At 29.1% G+C, this 17905-nt stretch overlaps 4 protein-coding genes and 1 non-coding gene across 13 annotated transcripts; 2 read left to right on the top strand and 3 right to left on the bottom strand.

Moving 5' to 3' along the window:
• Window positions 1–81: 81 nt before the first annotated feature.
• Window positions 82–2505, bottom strand: LOC118067717 (uncharacterized). Its single transcript, XM_035084616.1, has 7 exons — window positions 2316–2505; window positions 1296–1836; window positions 1168–1228; window positions 963–1091; window positions 559–897; window positions 417–499; window positions 82–320 (listed from the first exon to the last, which is right to left on the bottom strand). The coding sequence occupies exons 1-7, from the start codon at window positions 2350–2352 to the stop codon at window positions 194–196; spliced, it is 1317 nt and encodes a 438-aa protein (XP_034940507.1). The 5' UTR covers window positions 2353–2505; the 3' UTR covers window positions 82–193.
• LOC118067718 (galactokinase-like) lies at window positions 2047–5074 on the top strand. Of its 3 annotated transcripts, none has more exons than XM_035084617.1 (7): window positions 2047–2197; window positions 2821–3036; window positions 3366–3552; window positions 3619–4059; window positions 4141–4462; window positions 4551–4657; window positions 4816–5074. In XM_035084617.1, exons 2-6 carry the CDS (start codon window positions 2875–2877, stop codon window positions 4621–4623), a joined length of 1185 nt encoding a protein of 394 aa, XP_034940508.1. In that variant the 5' UTR covers window positions 2047–2197; window positions 2821–2874; the 3' UTR covers window positions 4624–4657; window positions 4816–5074. The 3 variants fall into 3 exon arrangements, with proteins under 3 accessions (XP_034940508.1, XP_034940510.1, XP_034940509.1); XM_035084619.1 differs by having other exon boundaries at window positions 4551–4660; window positions 4815–5074; XM_035084618.1 differs by lacking the exon at window positions 2047–2197 and adding an exon at window positions 2541–2741.
• Window positions 4875–15200, bottom strand: LOC118067714 (sodium-independent sulfate anion transporter-like). Of its 5 annotated transcripts, XM_035084607.1 has the most exons (11): window positions 15058–15200; window positions 14945–14968; window positions 8679–9079; window positions 7408–7643; window positions 7072–7273; window positions 6558–6778; window positions 6132–6477; window positions 5741–6043; window positions 5508–5653; window positions 5093–5417; window positions 4875–5012 (listed from the first exon to the last, which is right to left on the bottom strand). In XM_035084607.1, exons 3-11 carry the CDS (start codon window positions 8848–8850, stop codon window positions 4972–4974), a joined length of 1992 nt encoding a protein of 663 aa, XP_034940498.1. In that variant the 5' UTR covers window positions 8851–9079; window positions 14945–14968; window positions 15058–15200; the 3' UTR covers window positions 4875–4971. The 5 variants fall into 5 exon arrangements, with proteins under 5 accessions (XP_034940498.1, XP_034940500.1, XP_034940501.1 ...); XM_035084609.1 differs by lacking the exons at window positions 14945–14968; window positions 15058–15200 and adding an exon at window positions 13277–13708; XM_035084610.1 differs by lacking the exons at window positions 14945–14968; window positions 15058–15200 and adding an exon at window positions 11266–11342.
• On the bottom strand, window positions 11669–11742 carry TRNAT-AGU (transfer RNA threonine (anticodon AGU)). Its single transcript has one exon. It is a non-coding gene; the product is annotated as a tRNA-Thr (tRNA).
• On the top strand, window positions 12975–17431 carry LOC118067716 (sodium-independent sulfate anion transporter-like). Of its 3 annotated transcripts, XM_035084614.1 has the most exons (10): window positions 12975–13159; window positions 15040–15230; window positions 15318–15455; window positions 15560–15625; window positions 15698–15838; window positions 15919–16228; window positions 16302–16604; window positions 16677–16911; window positions 16979–17211; window positions 17291–17431. In XM_035084614.1, the coding sequence occupies exons 1-10, from the start codon at window positions 13108–13110 to the stop codon at window positions 17332–17334; spliced, it is 1713 nt and encodes a 570-aa protein (XP_034940505.1). In that variant the 5' UTR covers window positions 12975–13107; the 3' UTR covers window positions 17335–17431. The 3 variants fall into 3 exon arrangements, with proteins under 3 accessions (XP_034940505.1, XP_034940503.1, XP_034940504.1); XM_035084612.1 differs by having other exon boundaries at window positions 12977–13159; window positions 15560–15838; XM_035084613.1 differs by lacking the exon at window positions 12975–13159 and adding an exon at window positions 14133–14779 and having other exon boundaries at window positions 15560–15838.
• The last annotated feature ends 474 nt before the right edge of the window (window positions 17432–17905 follow it).

The raw sequence follows: 17905 nt of genomic DNA, 5'->3' as shown, positions 1-17905 counted from the left end.
AAAATTAAAAAGGAAATGGCTCGTAATGAGTGTCAATTGTTATAATAAATATTTTCCATAATCTTAAAATGAATAATCAGGTTTTATTTATATCGTTTCATAATTTATTATTCAATAAATAGTTAATAACAATTTTCTATAATTTTAATGACAACAATGATATATATTTACCATAGGCCTTTGATATGATATATTATACAGCATAATGGGTTCTATGAAATCCTTGGGCCAAACTTTGCAGTATTGTTTGTGTTTCATAGTCATTTCGATGGTGAAAAATAAATGCAGTGAAATTCGTTGCTACATTGCAATTGTTATCCCTGTAAAATAAAAAAAATAAGTTTGGTTATTTACACTTTGTTATATGTTTGTCTTCAATATTAAAAACTATTGTAATTATTGACTATTTATATTACCCAGCAATGAAAGCATAATAGTCAGGAAAATTTCCAGTTCGACCACAAGAGGATATCTCCATATAACTTTGATTCAATAACACCTTTAAAACAAAATTTTTTATCAATAAATTTCATGGTAAACTGAATGGTTTATTTTTACCTCTTCATTTGATTTCTGAGTAACTTTAACTCCTATTTCCAAGCACTCAAATCGAACGTGAATGGATTTAATATCATCAGTCTTTAAAAGTTTGCGAATTGCAGGCTCAATTTGTTTTACGTCACCTTCCGTTCCAGTGGAGATTGATCCGCAATATGTCACTTGATAACCAATGTTCGGATCTGTATCAGCAGACCTGTTTACCTCTTCAGACTTTTCCAATACTTTGTCAGTTGTATTTTTGGGTGATTTCAATACTTTTTGAGCTCGTTCAATACCAGATTGTTTTATTAACGATATAATTGGTCCATAAAAATCACCACTTTGTTTAAATCGGCCCTAAAAATGCAGTTACATTTATTTTTCAATACTCCACAAATATTTTCATGAATTCATGTACATACTTTTATAACATAAAGGTCTACTGGTAGACCTGATGATTTTTTTATTATTCTTCCAAGATTCCCTCGGTTATTTGATGTTAAAACTTCTCGATTTATTTCATCTAAAACGTCCCCAATTTCTACTTTATCCTGAAAACATATAAATGAGACTAAATAAGTACTTTAATAAATAACTTTGAAGAGCAATGAAAAATTAAATACTCACATCTTCTGCTGCAACCGAATTTTCTTGGACATTGACTACTAAAGCCTTTCCGTTTGTGAAACTGGAAAATGAAATATATTGATAAAAATAGAGAATAAAAGTAATAAAGTTAAATTGAATTTAATTACCAAACAGAGACTCCTAGGCTTTTACAAGGCACTAATTCCATAAAATGACATTCAGGGAGTTGCCAGGATTCATCCAAAAATCGTGCATTTCTAAGATTTAGATTAAATTGTAATTTACTAATTTGTAACAGGGCAGATAGAAAAATCTCTCCTAATATTTCATCGCCTAAAATACTGTTAGGCTCGTAATAATCTAGAGCCATTCCCGGTGTTCTGACCAACAGTTCTACAGGTGTATGAAGGCATTTCTTGGTCAAACATGTACGAATGAGAAGTCTAAGTTTTCCAGTGGACGTTTGAACTTTTTGATTTTGTGATACATTTTCAACAGCTAAAGTAAATGTGTATAAAAATTTTATATGTTTGTCAGCTATATCTTTCATCCAATGCCAGACTTCGAATATTTTGAAGAATTGGATAGAATTCATGCGAAGTAAGATTCCTTTTCGTAGACATTTTTCTAAACATTCACAGAAAAATCTTAGATCGGAATTATCGTCTTTTATCACAGTTTTAGCTTCTGTTAATTTCCTTATCCATCCTGAAAAATACACAATTTTTGAATTATTAAAAAATTACCGCCATAAAATTTACCGACAGTCAGTGACGCGCGAAAATATTTTTAAATTAAATGTCAAAAAAAAATTCCAAGCATGCGCAATATTTTGATTTATTAAATTAATATTTATTACATCAAATATGATTACTTTAAACTTTTGTAATGATTCGTATAATTAATTGTTTAATGTAAATATCAAATTGGTCGATGACGTCAGAGTAATTGCGCATCCAGGTTATGACCTTTGCGACATTTCAAAAATCAATAAGTGTTAATATGTGTATGCATATATAGAATTTATTCATGAAATAATTTCGGTGAATTTTTTTTTCCAAAAATAAGCGTATGTATTTAATTATCAAAAGTCAATAAATAAATATATTAATACAATTATTTTAGTTGACATAACGATAAAACAATAGTTCTAACCTTAAAAGTAAATATTTGCAAAAAGACAATACCTTTTAAATCTTTGATAAGTGGATCCGACACCGACATTGCATGACACTTTTTGTTATTGTTCTTTTATCATTCACTATTTTTCATTGTTATTTATTACAATTTGCATCATCTAGTCATTTATTTAATTTCTAAAAGACAAAAATTGCCAAATTTACAAATATCTGTGTATTAAGATCAGCTGCGCGCGCAAAATTGACAAACGCGGAAGAAATGTCGATAATTAAATAAAATTACATGGAATGCTTCTTGACTGATTTCACTTTTATCACAACAAAACATCACCGAGTTTCAAAAAGAAGTATTAGACGTTGAAAGTTATATACTGTATTGGTCAACAATACATGTATTGATTGAATAACAGCTAATAAATAATGTTATTCTTCACGCATATTACGTAGATCATCGTGTGTAGCTTATGAAATGTTGTTAGTTTTATCTCTACATTCAGTGAGAATAGATCGATAATTGCAAGAGATATTCATTCATTAATTTATGTAATTTCAGATGAAAAATATCACCGTTTGAAATAAATAAATTGAGAAGAAGTTCTGTAAGATAATGGCTTCAAATATCAAAAAAGTTGACAATGTTAGAGTTGATGCTCTTAATACTTTTGCTAAAGAATTCGGTGACGAGGCAACTTGTTGTGTTTGCGCACCCGGGAGAGTGAATTTAATTGGAGAACATACTGATTACAATGAAGGATTCGTTTTACCAATGGTAATTATGTAATTTTATTTAGATCATTACGTAAAATGTTTATTAAAAAATATTTATTTTTTATCTTACAGGGTTATTATATTTTCAATAATTCATTATGTCTTAAGAAATTATAAGTTATAGAATACATTGAATTGACATTCAGAGGTCATTAGATAATTGATCTTTAATATTTTTATCAGTTCAATGAATCTATTTTATCAGCGGATCTCTTGATCCAACTCATACACGTACATTCACGATTATATTCTAACTTTATGTCTCGAAACTTCATTTTGATACAATTATCATTACTTCTTTTCTGATAAAATAATTATTAATTATTCTAGGCGCTTCCACTGGTGACTGTTATCGCAGGAAAGCCAAATGGAACAAATAAATGTGTGATAATTTCTACAAATGAATCCATCACCACTGTGAGCAAAATAGAATTTGATGTCAGCAACCGCGAATCAATCAAGCCTGGAGAACCAAAATGGGCAAATTATATGAAAGGTTGCATGGTCAATTTTCCAGGTAAATTTTAACAATTATTTAAAAGTATAAAATTTTATTCTATTACTTATTTATAAACTTTTACAGTTCCTATCCCTGGATTCAATGCTGTGGTTGTATCATCAGTGCCAATGGGGTCAGGATTAAGCAGTTCGGCAGCATTAGAAGTTGCAACATACACTTTTCTTGAAGCACTCACAGGAACTGAAGCAAAAGATCCAAGAGATAAAGCTTTAGCTTGTCAGAAAGCTGAGCATGATTTCGCTAATGTACCTTGTGGAATTATGGATCAATTTATATCTGTCATGGGAAAAGAAGATCATGCATTACTTATTGATTGTAGAGATTTGTCTGTAACTCATGTCCCTATGGATCAATTTCATGATCATGTCTTTCTTATTACAAATTCCAACTCTCCACATAAATTGTCTACTAGTGCATATCGTGAACGTAGAGATGCTTGCTTTGAAGCTGCCCAAAAGTTGGGGAAAAAGAGCTTACGAGATGTGACTCTGGATGAAGTTGAAAGTAATAATACTTTCTTATGATAATAATAATTACATCATAACAAATACTTGATATTATTAATTTTTTAAAAAAATATTATAGCTCTAAAACAGCAAGGTGCTCCACAAATAATGTTAAAACGTGTAACTCATGTTATCAATGAAAATGCTCGAACTTTAGCGGCAACATCAGCTTTTCAATCCGGCGATTATACAAAAGTCGGTCAGTTAATGAATGAAAGTCATGACTCATTACGTGATAATTACAACGTTTCATCGCCAGAGTTAGATGCACTTGTAAATGCAGCGAGAAAGGTTCAAGGTGTTCGAGGAAGTAGATTGACTGGTGCTGGTTTTGGCGGATGTACGATAACTTTCGTTTTGAAAACTGCTGTTGATGAAGTTATCAAGTCTATCAATGAATCGTAAATAATTACTATTAAAGCAGAATTAAATTATTATAATTTACCGCTATACTGACTCCAATTTGATAATAAATATTTTAATTTACAGTTATTCCGGAAAAGCGTCATTTTATATCGCTACACCATCTGGAGGAGCAAGGAAACTCGATTGTAAACGCTAATGATGATAAATAAGGGAATAAAAAATTAATTGAGGTAATAAGTACATAAAATAAATTCATATTTTGTACAAAGAGGTGACATTTGTAATGTACATAACTTCGTTAAACTTAATATATGTATATCAATTTTTTTTTCAAAAATTATTAAAATCTTTATCAAATTTTTTATTTTAACTTTTATTTCTTTTCAAGGTCTTCTTAAGCTACTGTATTTAATACTGTTGCTCCATAAACTTAGAAATAAGTTTACTGTTAAAAACTTATATTTATTCTGGCATTATATGGACGTACTCCTTTGTCTTCAGTACTGTTCTTCCACAGGAAGAATCTTCAACATTATTTTTTTCATTAGTGCCTGGTGATAGTGATGGTTGAAATTGTTGTTAAATCTATTAAATAATAATATTATTAGAATATTTTTACCTATTGAATAAAAAATATAAGAGAATAATTATTGAAATGATTTTACCCTTAAGGCTTTCATGAAGTTCCTGTTCACTTGAACAAATTCTCATTTCCGATGGCTTAACTCCTCTAAAAATAGCTATCACACTAGGTTTAAGATTAAAAAATATCAAGGGTTGTCCTCGCTTAGCAAAATCTTCAATAAGATTTTTAATTCCTCTGGCAGCAGTGAAATCAGCTGCTTGAATATGTGTGGAATCAATAACCACTGGTACTTCAGTACCTTCACGTGTTCCGTGTTTACTTATTATGGATCTCACATATTCAACACTTGGAAATGATAAACTTCTGTCTGGTGTTATCATTAAATATTCATATCCTCCCGGATTCTAAAAATGATATATGTTTTAATGCAATAAATTACTAATCAAAGGTTAATTGATTTGTACAAAGAATAATATTGAATTTTATTTATTTACCACAACTTTGCGGACACGAAGAGATGGTCTGGCGGATGCATATAATAAAAAGAGTAGATTGACGCCAATTCCGATCACCATTCCGAGCTCCAGACCAACAAAAAGGCAGCAGATAAAAGTAACTGTTGCTGGAATGAGGTCTATTTCTGTAAAAAAAAATAATATTGTAACATTTTTAATCCGTAACAGTAATCAATTGTAAATTCAATTATTTAATAAAGATAAAGACTTACTTTTAGTTCTCCACATAGGTTTGACAACATGAAATTCAACCATAAAAATGACAGCTGCAATAATGACAGCAGCAAGTACAGTTTTAGGTATATAATAAAGATAAGGTGTCAAAAATTGTAAAGATAGAATAACTAAAATTCCCGTGTAGACTCCACCAAGCGTTGTTTTAACTCCAGACGAATTATTAACAGCTCCTCTACTTAGACCTCCACTCACTGGCATCGAGGATACAAAAGACGAAACAACATTGCAAATTCCTAATGCCAACATTTCTTGAGTTGCATCTATAGACTTTCCATCAGCTGTAATTTGTTTACACAGTGAGTTATATACTGTTAAAATATTATTTTTTATAATCATTAAGAAAAAAATAAATATTTGAGAACTTACAAAAGACTTTAGCAAGTGCAATGCTTTCTAAAAGACTGAGAAGTGGTACCACAAGACATCCAGAACCCATAACTGATACCATGTCTATAAAATCATAGGTCTGATTGCCGAGTTTTGTATTGAATGGTGGTAACTGGAAATTAGGAAGTCCTTCTTTCACATGACCCGTAAGAATAACAGGAGAAGACCCCAAGTGACTTTCCAATGTCCAAGCAATTACTGCACCTGTGATGACAACCAGTATATTCCTTGACGTTGATATAAACCAAAGAATTGATTGAGCCATTTTCTGAACCATCAATTGCTTCTTCTTGTCTTTTGAGGTCACGGGAATGTCCTTTATTTTCTATAAATAAATTATTTTTATCAATCATCTTTCAATCAATCCGATGAAGACAATATAATCACTATAATAAATACACATACTCGAAGGCAGAGAAGTACAAGAATACATGTGAAACCCATAAGAGCATCCCATAATCTAGTTTCACTGATATGCTCAAAAACATTATGCCAGGTATCAATAAATTTACCACTAGAAATGCGGATACCAAGAACATCTTTAACTTGACTTGTTGCTATTATAATAGCAGCTGCTGAAGTAAAGCCTACAGATACTGGTCCAGAAATAAAATCAATGAGAAATCCTAAAAAATAAATATTAAAATAAAAACAAATGAATTTTAATCAGCATTACAGTAATTTATTTTTAACTTTTTCAATATGTTATTCAAGTAATTTATTGGTAAGTAGTTATAATAATTAATGATACAAAAATATCTGCATGACATAAAAGATTGTAAATAAATAGAAAATAATCCATATCTCTGTGTATTTAAAGAATAAATAAACCTTGAAATTTTTCTAATACTCGTCCTTTCACTATAATATTTTTTCTTGTGATTGGAGACATTTAATAAACATCAAAGCAAGTAATTACCTAATTGCAGGATCCCCATGAGCAATGACACGAGGCCTGCTATGAAGGTCAAGAGAACGGCAAATTCAGGTCCTACTTGAGCTCGGAGAAGTGTTTCTCTAGTTAAAATTGCTCCTATGGCTGTTGGACCAACTGGTACATCTTTAGATGATCCAAAGATTGTATAAACAAAGCATGCCATGAAGGAAGAATATAATCCATACTGAAAAATACTTAATATTAATTTCAGGTTAACCATCTTCATTATAAAATATTTATTATTAATATTTTGATCAGACATATTTTAGTAATTCACCTCACATTGTATGATAATGAATTACATAATTCACTCAATACCTGAGGAGGAAGCCCAGCCACATTAGCGTAAGCAATGGCTTGTGGAATCACCGTAAGTCCAACTGTTATTCCAGCTACTAAGTCACATGCTATAAAGTCTCGTTGATAATTTGGTAGCCAATCTAATATTGGTATCCTTCGGTAAAGTAATTTTTTGGTGAATGATTTTCTCAATCTTTCTGTGAACCATTGGACTCCTGTGGAAGAGGTTGATCTAACTTGACAAGAATCAACGACTGTAACGATAAAAAAAATTTATTAACTTTTCTAGAAGTTTTGTGAAATTGTTAGTAAACATTTGTTAGATTATTGTATTTATTTTCTATAAAACCTATCTAATATAATCAGAAACTTGAGCATTATTATTTATAGAACGGCCTCATGCAAGGTCTTAAACAATTGAATAAAATCGAATTTTTATTTGTCGTTTTTTTACGTATAATAATTTTTATATAACAAATAATATAAAGAGTATGCTTGATCATTTTCTACACATTATAATTGATTATTTTTATATCATTTAATGATTTTATTTTTTTCAGCTCTTGTTTTTTTATCATCTAACATCCTTTAGTTGTAAAAAAACTGTGACGCGATTGTTCACGTGAGTTTAGGTCATTAACCGAGCTTGATCACTGAGAAGAATCATCCGTTCACTCGTCTGAACACGTCATCGATTGGATAATTTATAAATAAAATTTTAATTACTTTTATAGTCCTGGGACATTTTTCACTTTTATTCCAACAAATACTATGCTGTTATGATTAGACCCAGTGTGTTTTGCACTTGATTTCATTTCCTTTTATTTATATATCAATCTCTGCCAATGAAGTTAATCTCTCCAGATTATCAATTTTTGTTACTTGCACCACCAATTAACTAATTAGTCCAATATCAAAGAAAAATATACAAATGTGAAATGATTAAAAAATAATTTTAAAAAATTAATTTCAAATCTTATGATCGATATTGTGATTTCTTACAATCACGTCACATTATTTCGCAACGATAAATAATTGCTGATAAAACGGTGTTCTGAATCACATTGAATGGTATTTTTCCATGGTATTTAATTGTACTTTTTTTTTAAATATAGTCTTCATATTATTTACAATTGCTTTCAATCTACATCTTGAATCATATAATTAGCATTTAAATGATCAAAGACAACAACAATATGATGTTGATTTTTATTTAGATACAGAACCAATTTTTTCCCGAGGATTTGTTTATACGATTTCATTATATTATTGGTATTTAACTATTTTACCTTGACCATTTACTGGTTTTTCATGATTTTCTGAGATACCCAAACGACTTTCGAGGCTATTCATAGGATTTCGTATCGTCATCAAACTTTCGGGTGAATTTGTGAATCCTGTAAGCTGTACTTCGTGTGCTACATCTGGTTCGAATTCGTCCTTGACCTCGTATTTAGACATCTTAGTATAAATTATGATAGACAACTAATTATAATCACTAATAAAATAATCCTTTTTTGATTTCTTGAATTAAGTATAATTATGATCAGCTTTTTCTTCTTCTTCTCCTTTTTGAGGTTTAGAAATTTTTTCACTGATTATTGATGCACCCCTCTCGTTTATGAAACTGAATAAAACACACTTCAGGATGATAGAATGAGTTTACATTGTCACGTAACACCTCCAACACCTGAAGAAAAAAGAGTATTATTGATAAATTACTGTATTTAATAACAAATTAAATTGTGTCAAGAATTATTTCAGCTTTTTTCTTAACGATAAATTGCAAGAATCAAGTATAACACCAACTTAATTATATATTTCTTCTAACGCTTGAACGTTTAATTGATTACAATAATCTCACGTCAAGTTTTTTGTTAGTGAATCACGTGTATATAATGTTAGCACTGTATTGTTTATAAAAAAATTGGCCATTTTACACGGATCAGTATGTGCATGAACGCGAAAGTTAATTAAACGCTTGTTGTAGATATATATATATATATATCTATATAAGTATCATACATACTTGATATATAAACTTCTCGTGCTTTCTCTGATATTTAAATAAATACTTGCAAAAAATCCAGGACAGTGCACGTGATACGTATGAATATTTTAAACCAACAGTTTTTACTATAAATTAATCAACTGACAGGCAAGCATAATAATCATTTTATTGAAATATTTTCTTACCTTATGGATTAAACTTTTTATCAATTATCCTACAATACGTCTTAATCCATAACTTATAAAAATTTTTATTATATTATTTAAAAAAACTTATTGAGCACACTTTAAAAAACTTCAACTTTTTATGTATAGATTTAAAATTGGATAAAAAAAACAGTCAAAGAAAACAACAAACTAAAATGTATTCATATGTTAAAGTAAATGATTATTAGTCAATAATTGATTATTTATTCCGGAGCAAATAACTAATACGTCTGTTCGTTGCAAAAGTCACCGGTGGTTTAATTTCACTGCTTAGCTTGTACAGACTTCTAACTATCAGGTACCATACAGGAAAACCCCCTATGTTGATGTGTGAGGAATTAAGAATAGTATACGTAACATAAGAGAAGGGGCAATCTCACATGCTTTAGAAATCACACTATGATTCCATATTCAAAACAACACCACGTGCTTAACCACTATAGCTTGGGTGGCCATTAGCTAATTTTTTAAGTATTTTATTTGTGGTTTATGTTCATCATATTTCATTACCAAATCAAGCTTCTTTCGTCAATAATTAAATTATCCTGAAACAAATTAACAAAAAACATTTCCAATATACTTTTTGATATTTAAATTATTTAAAAAATTGAAACATTTTTGATAAAAAGCTCAAAATATTGTCATACATAAATTAAAAACCAAAAGTTGGATGATTTTTACCTTTTTTTTTCGAGGAAGTTTTTCAATTAACATTGTTCCGTACAATTAAATTGTTAAATCTCCAATAAATTATTTAACAATGATGAAACTTTGTGTGAAAATTATTAATTCATCTTCAATATGAATTAATAATTGTTATTCCACGAAGAAAATAATTAGACAGATTCAATCAGAAAATAAACTTAAATTTTGTTATCTAATGGAGAATTTTGTTTTCATACTTCATAATGCATATTTATGGGATATAATAAAAATAGAGCAATGCCCATAACTGCATTATTATCAATGATAATAATGAAATTGAAATAGAGAGAGTCTCAAAAAAGAACTGCGAAATACACAAGTTACATCAAACCGGATATTCTGGCGCAGTATTTTACTCCCAATTGGCCTTGAGTGATTTTGAAACACGTCAAAGGACTGCACGTGGACCCATGCATTTTTTTTATTCGTGTATTCCCCATAACCTTGAACTAGAGACGCAAAAACGAGAAGAGAGGTGATACACGAGGCAGTTTACTGGCTTTTAGAGGGTATCTTGAAGCTACGTTGCCAAATTTTTAGGTATATTTATTCTTTTTTTATCTTCTTATCTTTTTTAAATGACACCAAATTCCATCACGATTCATTCTAAGATACTTAACTTCTTTTCCGAAAAATAATTTAAAGTTGACAGTTGCGCAATTACGAAAGGTATAATACGTAACACAACAATTGTATGCATTGTTAACGATTATAAACCCACTAGTGAATTCTTTGCTGATTTTAATCTGTCCCCCTGACTTCCGTTTGTATTACGTCATGTTAAAAAAATCTTAAATTGTCTAATCAGCAAATTATTTTAAATATTATACTTTTCGCACTTACCATTATTTTTTATCAATTATTATTATAATAAAATATACTTCACGTTGAAAAAAATTCCAACTAAATTTCAAAGAACTCTTTACAAAATGGTTTTGAATTACATGTAATTACCTATAATAATGTGTAATATTACTAATTAATTACAGATTATATTATCCAATGTAACAAATACATTATCGAAACTACGTCAAAGTTAATACTTGATAATAAGAAATAGTTCGTTGAATAAATAATGAATTGATACTAATAAATTCATTGAAGAATTATCAAAATAATTGGAATAGTTATTTCTTTCAATGTTTACTTATTCTTATTAATGGATATTACCTTCAAGATAGTAAATGTTTTGAAGATTTCACGCTTGATGCAAAGAGTAGATGAGTAAGCATTAATAAAATTATAGATGAATTTTATAATTATACAATAAAATAAATAGGTAGACTAGATAATTGACTTATCATTTTACGCCATCAGTATTTGTTTACATTAAAAAAATTAGTAAAAAACAAACACTAGGCCCCGGGGGGATTCGAACCCCCGATCTCCTGTTTACTAGACAGGCGCTTTAACCAACTAAGCCACGGCGCCATTTATAAGCATTTTTGATTGTACATTTTTTAATATGATTGCCTTAACTGATGGTTAAAAATTCAAAACAAAATACTTAATAAATGTAATTGTGGTGTGATTATTAAAATAGACATAGAAGAGATTGAGAAATACCACAATAAAACCACGAAAAAATTATTTCAAACGCTTTAACAATTATTTTTTTATGCGCACATCATTTCGGTAGAAATAATAGAAAGTTACATATATATTATTAAATTAATTATTGTACCAACAGAAAATTTGTTTTTTTACAACAATTATACAATTTTTATGAATATGATATAACATGCAATCGTCTGCCTTTTTTTATTTTATCAAAAAATCATCCAGCATTGCATGATTTTAACATTTTTTAAAAATATCTTTTCCAAATTACACTTTTTTATTCTGAGAATATTCTACAAAATTGAGATGTAGTTATGATCAAAGATTCTACCAAGAATATAAAAGTTATATAACTGGGGAAAAAAACAAATTTTTCCGGCAGATAGTAAAAATTGAAACAAGTGATAGATGAGTTGATTATTTATAATCATTCAAACGAAACCAAATCGAATCTTCTGTGAATCCTAACAATTGTGTAAGTTTGAAGGTTGTTTGTGCAACTTAGTGCATGTTGATAGCAAAATAATCAAATAAACGAATGAAGTTCACTTAGATAAAAAATTCAATTGATATATCATTATTTTGAATCATTCATAATAATTCAATGTCAATTTTAATCGGATAAAGACACAAAAATGGAATATATTACTATAATTTCCTTATTTTCTGATGATTGATTTGTTGATCAATCTTATTTCATACAAAAGTGTTAATATTATTAAACTGCAGTTATAAACAATCTCATTGTTTCTTACTTCCTGTCTGTATTGGTTTATCTGATTATCTTCTTTACAAATAATGAATAAATTACTAGTTTAGAAAATAATCCATTATTCATAATTATAATTGTATATTAATTTATGAATTCTTTCTTTACATTTTTTTTATTAGAATCAATTATTACTAATAATCGAATAAAATCAATAAGTTTGCACATTACTTAAATTGAAATGTGATCAATAAAAAAAAAAGAATTATTCAAACTGATTGCATTAATAATTATTCAAAACTTCCTATAATCTATTGTTAATTATGATTAATGAAATCGATAATATTCAATGCAACGGAATACTTTTAAAAAATTAAATGAAGTGATATAAAGATTCCTCTATTATCATTCAAGCGTAGCAGGATGTGCAATATCCATACATAGCGTAGTGGAAATTGTAGTAGACAAGTGTCTATTGATCTAAGTGAAAAATGAGTGATCCTGGTTAGTTAACAATTCAATAAACAATGTCTTTGACAGTAAACAATGACATTACTTCAGAAAGAACTCCTCTTCTTCGTAAGTATCACTGATACAAATTCAAAGGACAAATGTGAATTAGGATTTTCTAGTTCGCCAATCATTTAGCTTCTTATAAAATAATAAAGTTTTAAATAACACTATCAATTCACAAACCATCATGTGATATTTGATTTGCAATCTTTCTTCACGAAATATTATAGTTTTATATTTCACTGATCAAGTTATTGTGTTCTTGTACAATGCTAACGATGTAATTAAATTTATTCGCAACTGTTTATATCACTAACTATATTCATATTATACACGTGTTGTCAATTGTATTAGCTTATTTAATCAATATAGAATGTTTTGTTAAGTATTCGATTTAATTTGACTTTAATTTCAGTTGTATTCAAGTCTAATCAATATACACAATCTTGCTTCTGATTTTTGGATTTTAAATAGTGAAATTATTTATAATTTGCAAAGTCAACAAGTTTTAATACTATGTATTGTTATTCTTTTACTATTGTTGTCATTCCTACTTCAATATATAGTTGTTATTGATTGTTGATAATATACCGGCTAAAAGATTGTTAAAAAATGAAGCTGAATTGATAACAATTCAAATAGATAAACCTTGACATAAAGATCTAATTACATTTTCGATTATCGATCGATTTTTTATTTATTTATATTGTTAGTGGTTTATAATCACTTGTCAAATCGAATATATGAGATATTTTATAGACAGATAAAGCACGTGAGATCTCGTGATGAAGAAAGACAACACAAAGCACATACTTTGTGATTAGATACTCCTGATAAATGTTGAAATTTTAAATAACTGAGGAATTTATCTTATATTACCATTAATAATCATGTCTCGTGATTTATTTGACAGTTAAATAACTTGCAATTTCTTTTTTTTTTCGAATAAAAATAATAAATAATATTTAGATTAAATACAGATTAATAAGGATATTTATGGATTAATTAATATTTTTCTTCTTCATAAATCTTATTTGTATTCATTTCTCTGTTATCATGATTATTCATGATGTGAATAGTACAATTAATAGTACTTTCGACAACAAAAGACAATCTTTGACCATTCGATATATCAAATATAAAGTAGTGTTTTGTACTGTCTTATCAGCTGGGTAATTTAATGAGCTTATCGTAAAATAAATTGTTGATTTACACACCTCCTTCATACTTTCTCACTACCACGAGGCTTTAAAACGTGGCGGGAGTTCGTTTTCTTTGTAAATCAGTGATAAGCATTCGCTTAATTATTTTGCTTAAATCTTTATCTAAAACCTTTATTCAATCAAATGACCGATATTTTGAAAAATTTCAATTAATTAATTCAAAATTGAAAGATAAGATTTAAATTTTGTTATGAAATCAATCGGAATACTTTACAGACCAATTAAAATGGTAGTACTCGTAGAATTTCCCGTTAGAAATCATCAATATCCATGTCAATAAACAAGTGAATAATTAATCATCATAGTAGTGACCTTGATAACTATATGAGCTATTAAAATTCGCGCAGACTACTAAGAATCTAATTATATTGTGTTTGACGACAGTTAGCCATTAGATTACGCAAGAACACATATCATGAAATAAAAAATATTACTTAGTGCTCGAAGACCATAAAATTAAAGGGTAATTTATCATATCAATTTTAAATATCGTACCGTTATCACATTTTTTTCATTTTCAAACGTTCAATGGATACGTCCTTATTTGTGACTCAAGTTCCTTTTTGCAATTACTCTTAAATTAATTACTCAAAAAATTTTAAAAATACGCGCAAAAATGATCACTTACAGTTTTATCCCTGCTCGTGAGATTCTAGAAAATAAAATTATTAAATATGACGTTGCATAACTAATGACTTATTTATTTTTTTATTACTTCAAAAGGTAGAGACATGACATTACCAGCCAACAGCAGATTGAGGGATTGTTTACTGAAGAAAATTCCAATTCTCGGATGGCTACCGTTGTACAGCTGGAGTAAACTTCTTCAGGATTCATTAGCTGGACTTACAGTGGGTCTTACAGCCATTCCACAAGGTATTGCTTATGCAGTTGTAGCTGGACTACCTCCACAGGTAATTTAGATAACATACTGCTGTAACTAAAATGACAATGACAATGTTATGGCAAATAATTAACTGTTATCAACTAATTTATTTCAGTATGGATTATACAGTGGGTTTATGGGCTGTTTTGTTTATCTTATTTTCGGTAGTGCCAAAGATGTGACGGTCGGACCTACCGCAATAATGGCACTTTTAGTTCAACCTTATGTAATCAATCTTGGAGTAGATTTTGCGGTAATAATAAATTTTTACTAATAATATAAATAGCTAAGATGTTGAATTAAAATAAAATATGCATTTACAGATAAATTATTAATGATCATCTTTTTACTTTCAAGGTTCTTCTGTGTTTTTTAACTGGCTGTATTATAACAACAATGGGAATACTTCATATCGGCTTTCTGGTAAATTTCATCAGCATGCCGGTAATTTGTGGCTTCACAAATGCGGCTGCATTAATTATAGCTGCTTCGCAGTTTCATACACTCTTTGGCATTGAAGGGAGAACAGAAAACTTCATTGATTCCATCATTAAGGTCGTTTTAAACATTCAAAAGGTTAAACTGTGGGATACACTTCTTGGATTAGTTTGTATTGTGGCATTAGTTGGACTTAAAGTAAGAAATAGTTCTATAAAAGATATTTATACTTACATGAATCACTATAAGGAGATTAATCGATGCTAATATTATTTTAGTTACTCCCTGGCAGTAGAAGTGGCAATATTTACAGAAAAATATTATGGTTATTATCTCTTGGAAGAAATGCTGTAGTTGTGATAGCTGGAATAGTTTTAGCTTATATTTTTTCTACATACAATTATTATCCTTTCATCATAACAGGACAAATAGCTGAAGGTCTTCCACCGTTTTCTTTACCTCCTTTCTCCACAGTCTATCACAACGAAACATATAACTTCCTTGATATGACAAAAGAATTAGGCGGAAGTCTCGCTTCAGTTCCTTTAATTGCCATTCTTGAAAGCATTGCCATAGCAAAAGCTTTTGGTAAATAACACAATTTATATTGAAGTATGATTTATGATTTTTTATTATATAAATTTCACTTATTATTCTCCAGCAAAAGGTCGAGCTTTAGATGCGAATCAAGAAATGTTAGCCCTGGGCTTGTGCAATATTTTTGGCAGTTTCGTTAAATCAATGCCAGTAACAGGAAGTTTTACTAGAACTGCTGTAAACTATGCTTCAGGAGTGCAAACTCCAATGGGTGGAATAGTTACAGGTTCACTTGTTCTTCTTGCGTGTGGATTACTCACTTCCGCATTTAAATTTATTCCAAAATCTACTTTAGCTGCTGTGATTATAGTTGCTATGTATTATATGTTGGAGTTTCAAATCTTTGTCGTCCTTTGGAGAACTAAAAGTAAATATTACAATTAGTTATTTCTTTTTTAGTTTAAATTCATAGTATAATTTATCGATTTATTTACCGTAGAAGTTGATTTGATCCCTCTATCTGTGACATTGGCTTGCTGTCTTTTGTTCAGTTTAGAGTATGGAATGGTGATTGGAATCGTTTTGAATTTAATCATTTTATTGTACTTAACTGCCAGACCTGGGTTATCAATTGAAGAAAATAATGTTGATGGAATCAACATCATATATGTTTCTCCGGAACAATCTTTAAGCTTCCCAGCAGCAGAATATCTTCGAGAAAGTATTATAGATTGGTAGGTATTAAATAATATATCTTGAAAACTATGATAATTATTTTTAAAAATTATTCGTGATTTATAGGTGTGATAGAAAATCATCAACAGCTCCAGTTATTGTTGATGGACGATATATTCATAGAATTGATGCAACTGTAGCAAAAAATTTAAGACTTCTCCAATTAGATCTAGAAGCAAGAAATCAAAAATTAATATTTTGGAACTGGTGTGAAAGTGCTAAAAATACTGTGATAAGTTTTGATAATAACCTAACGATTCACTTCAAAGAATCGTCATCATTGGCTCAATTATTTTCAGGTAAATATTTTTTTCCGGTTTTTGTATAGATTTTGTTTACTAGATCAAATATATATCTATGTATGTTTATTGGTTACAGATAATAATGAGTATGAATTAAGAATCCCAATATCTTCAGTCTAGTAAAATATCCGTGTAACAAATTAAGATAAATACACAATCAAACACATTCAACTGCCAACATTATTTATACAACAATTAGAACACTCATACTTCACCACTAAATTTTTTACGATCACTTGTTGAAACTTAACCTTACTTTTCTATCACCTTTGAATAACTACACTATACTTTATAAATAATTCATCTTACAAATAACTTTGTTATAATTATAAGTATTTATATTTCAATAAATAATAAATATAAACTGTCAAATAATATAAGTTTTAATTATTAAAATACTTATTCTTCAGTTAATGTGACCTCAAAGGTCAAAACAACTGACCAAGATCAACATTTCTCGACCCCCAGTAAAAACCGGAAGAAGAGAGAGCCACTGCGAAAACCATGAACACCCGCCAAATGGTGGTCGCAATTTGTAGCGTCACCTTATTAGTTTGTTCTGACGAATCAAAACAAGATCTCACGGATTCAACCAATAAAAAACATACGTTAGACGGACATAAAGGCGATCGACATTCATTTTTGTTTTTCAACCAATAAAGAGCTTGGAATTGGCCATCGTGGCCGTTGA

Source organism: Chelonus insularis, unplaced genomic scaffold (genome assembly GCF_013357705.1).
Source record: "Chelonus insularis isolate UGA/USDA-ARS -01 unplaced genomic scaffold, ASM1335770v1 contig_397_pilon, whole genome shotgun sequence".
NCBI lineage: Eukaryota > Metazoa > Arthropoda > Insecta > Hymenoptera > Braconidae > Chelonus > Chelonus insularis.
This window is presented reverse-complemented; position numbering and strand designations above follow the sequence as displayed.

Excerpts from the sequence above, each read along its gene's own strand:
- LOC118067717 (XM_035084616.1), bottom strand. The coding sequence starts at position 2,352 with ATGTCGGTGTCGGATCCACTTATCAAAGATTTAAAAG. Across the intron at positions 898-962 it reads TAGACCTTTATGTTATAAAA|GGCCGATTTAAACAAAGTGG; the intron begins GTATGTACATGA and ends CTGCATTTTTAG. Across the intron at positions 321-416 it reads TATTATGCTTTCATTGCTGG|GGATAACAATTGCAATGTAG; the intron begins GTAATATAAATA and ends TTTATTTTACAG.
- LOC118067718 (XM_035084617.1), top strand. The coding sequence starts at position 2,875 with ATGGCTTCAAATATCAAAAAAGTTGACAATGTTAGAGTTGATGCTCTT. Across the intron at positions 3,553-3,618 it reads TTGCATGGTCAATTTTCCAG|TTCCTATCCCTGGATTCAAT; the intron begins GTAAATTTTAAC and ends AAACTTTTACAG. Across the intron at positions 4,060-4,140 it reads GACTCTGGATGAAGTTGAAA|CTCTAAAACAGCAAGGTGCT; the intron begins GTAATAATACTT and ends AAAATATTATAG.
- LOC118067714 (XM_035084607.1), bottom strand. The coding sequence starts at position 8,850 with ATGTCTAAATACGAGGTCAAGGACGAATTCGAACCAGATGTAGCACAC. Across the intron at positions 7,644-8,678 it reads AAAACCAGTAAATGGTCAAG|TCGTTGATTCTTGTCAAGTT; the intron begins GTAAAATAGTTA and ends TTATCGTTACAG. Across the intron at positions 6,478-6,557 it reads TTGTACTTCTCTGCCTTCGA|AAAATAAAGGACATTCCCGT; the intron begins GTATGTGTATTT and ends ATTTATTTATAG.
- LOC118067716 (XM_035084612.1), top strand. The coding sequence starts at position 13,108 with ATGTCTTTGACAGTAAACAATGACATTACTTCAGAAAGAACTCCTCTT. Across the intron at positions 15,839-15,918 it reads TGGCATTAGTTGGACTTAAA|TTACTCCCTGGCAGTAGAAG; the intron begins GTAAGAAATAGT and ends ATATTATTTTAG. Across the intron at positions 17,212-17,290 it reads ATTGGCTCAATTATTTTCAG|ATAATAATGAGTATGAATTA; the intron begins GTAAATATTTTT and ends TATTGGTTACAG.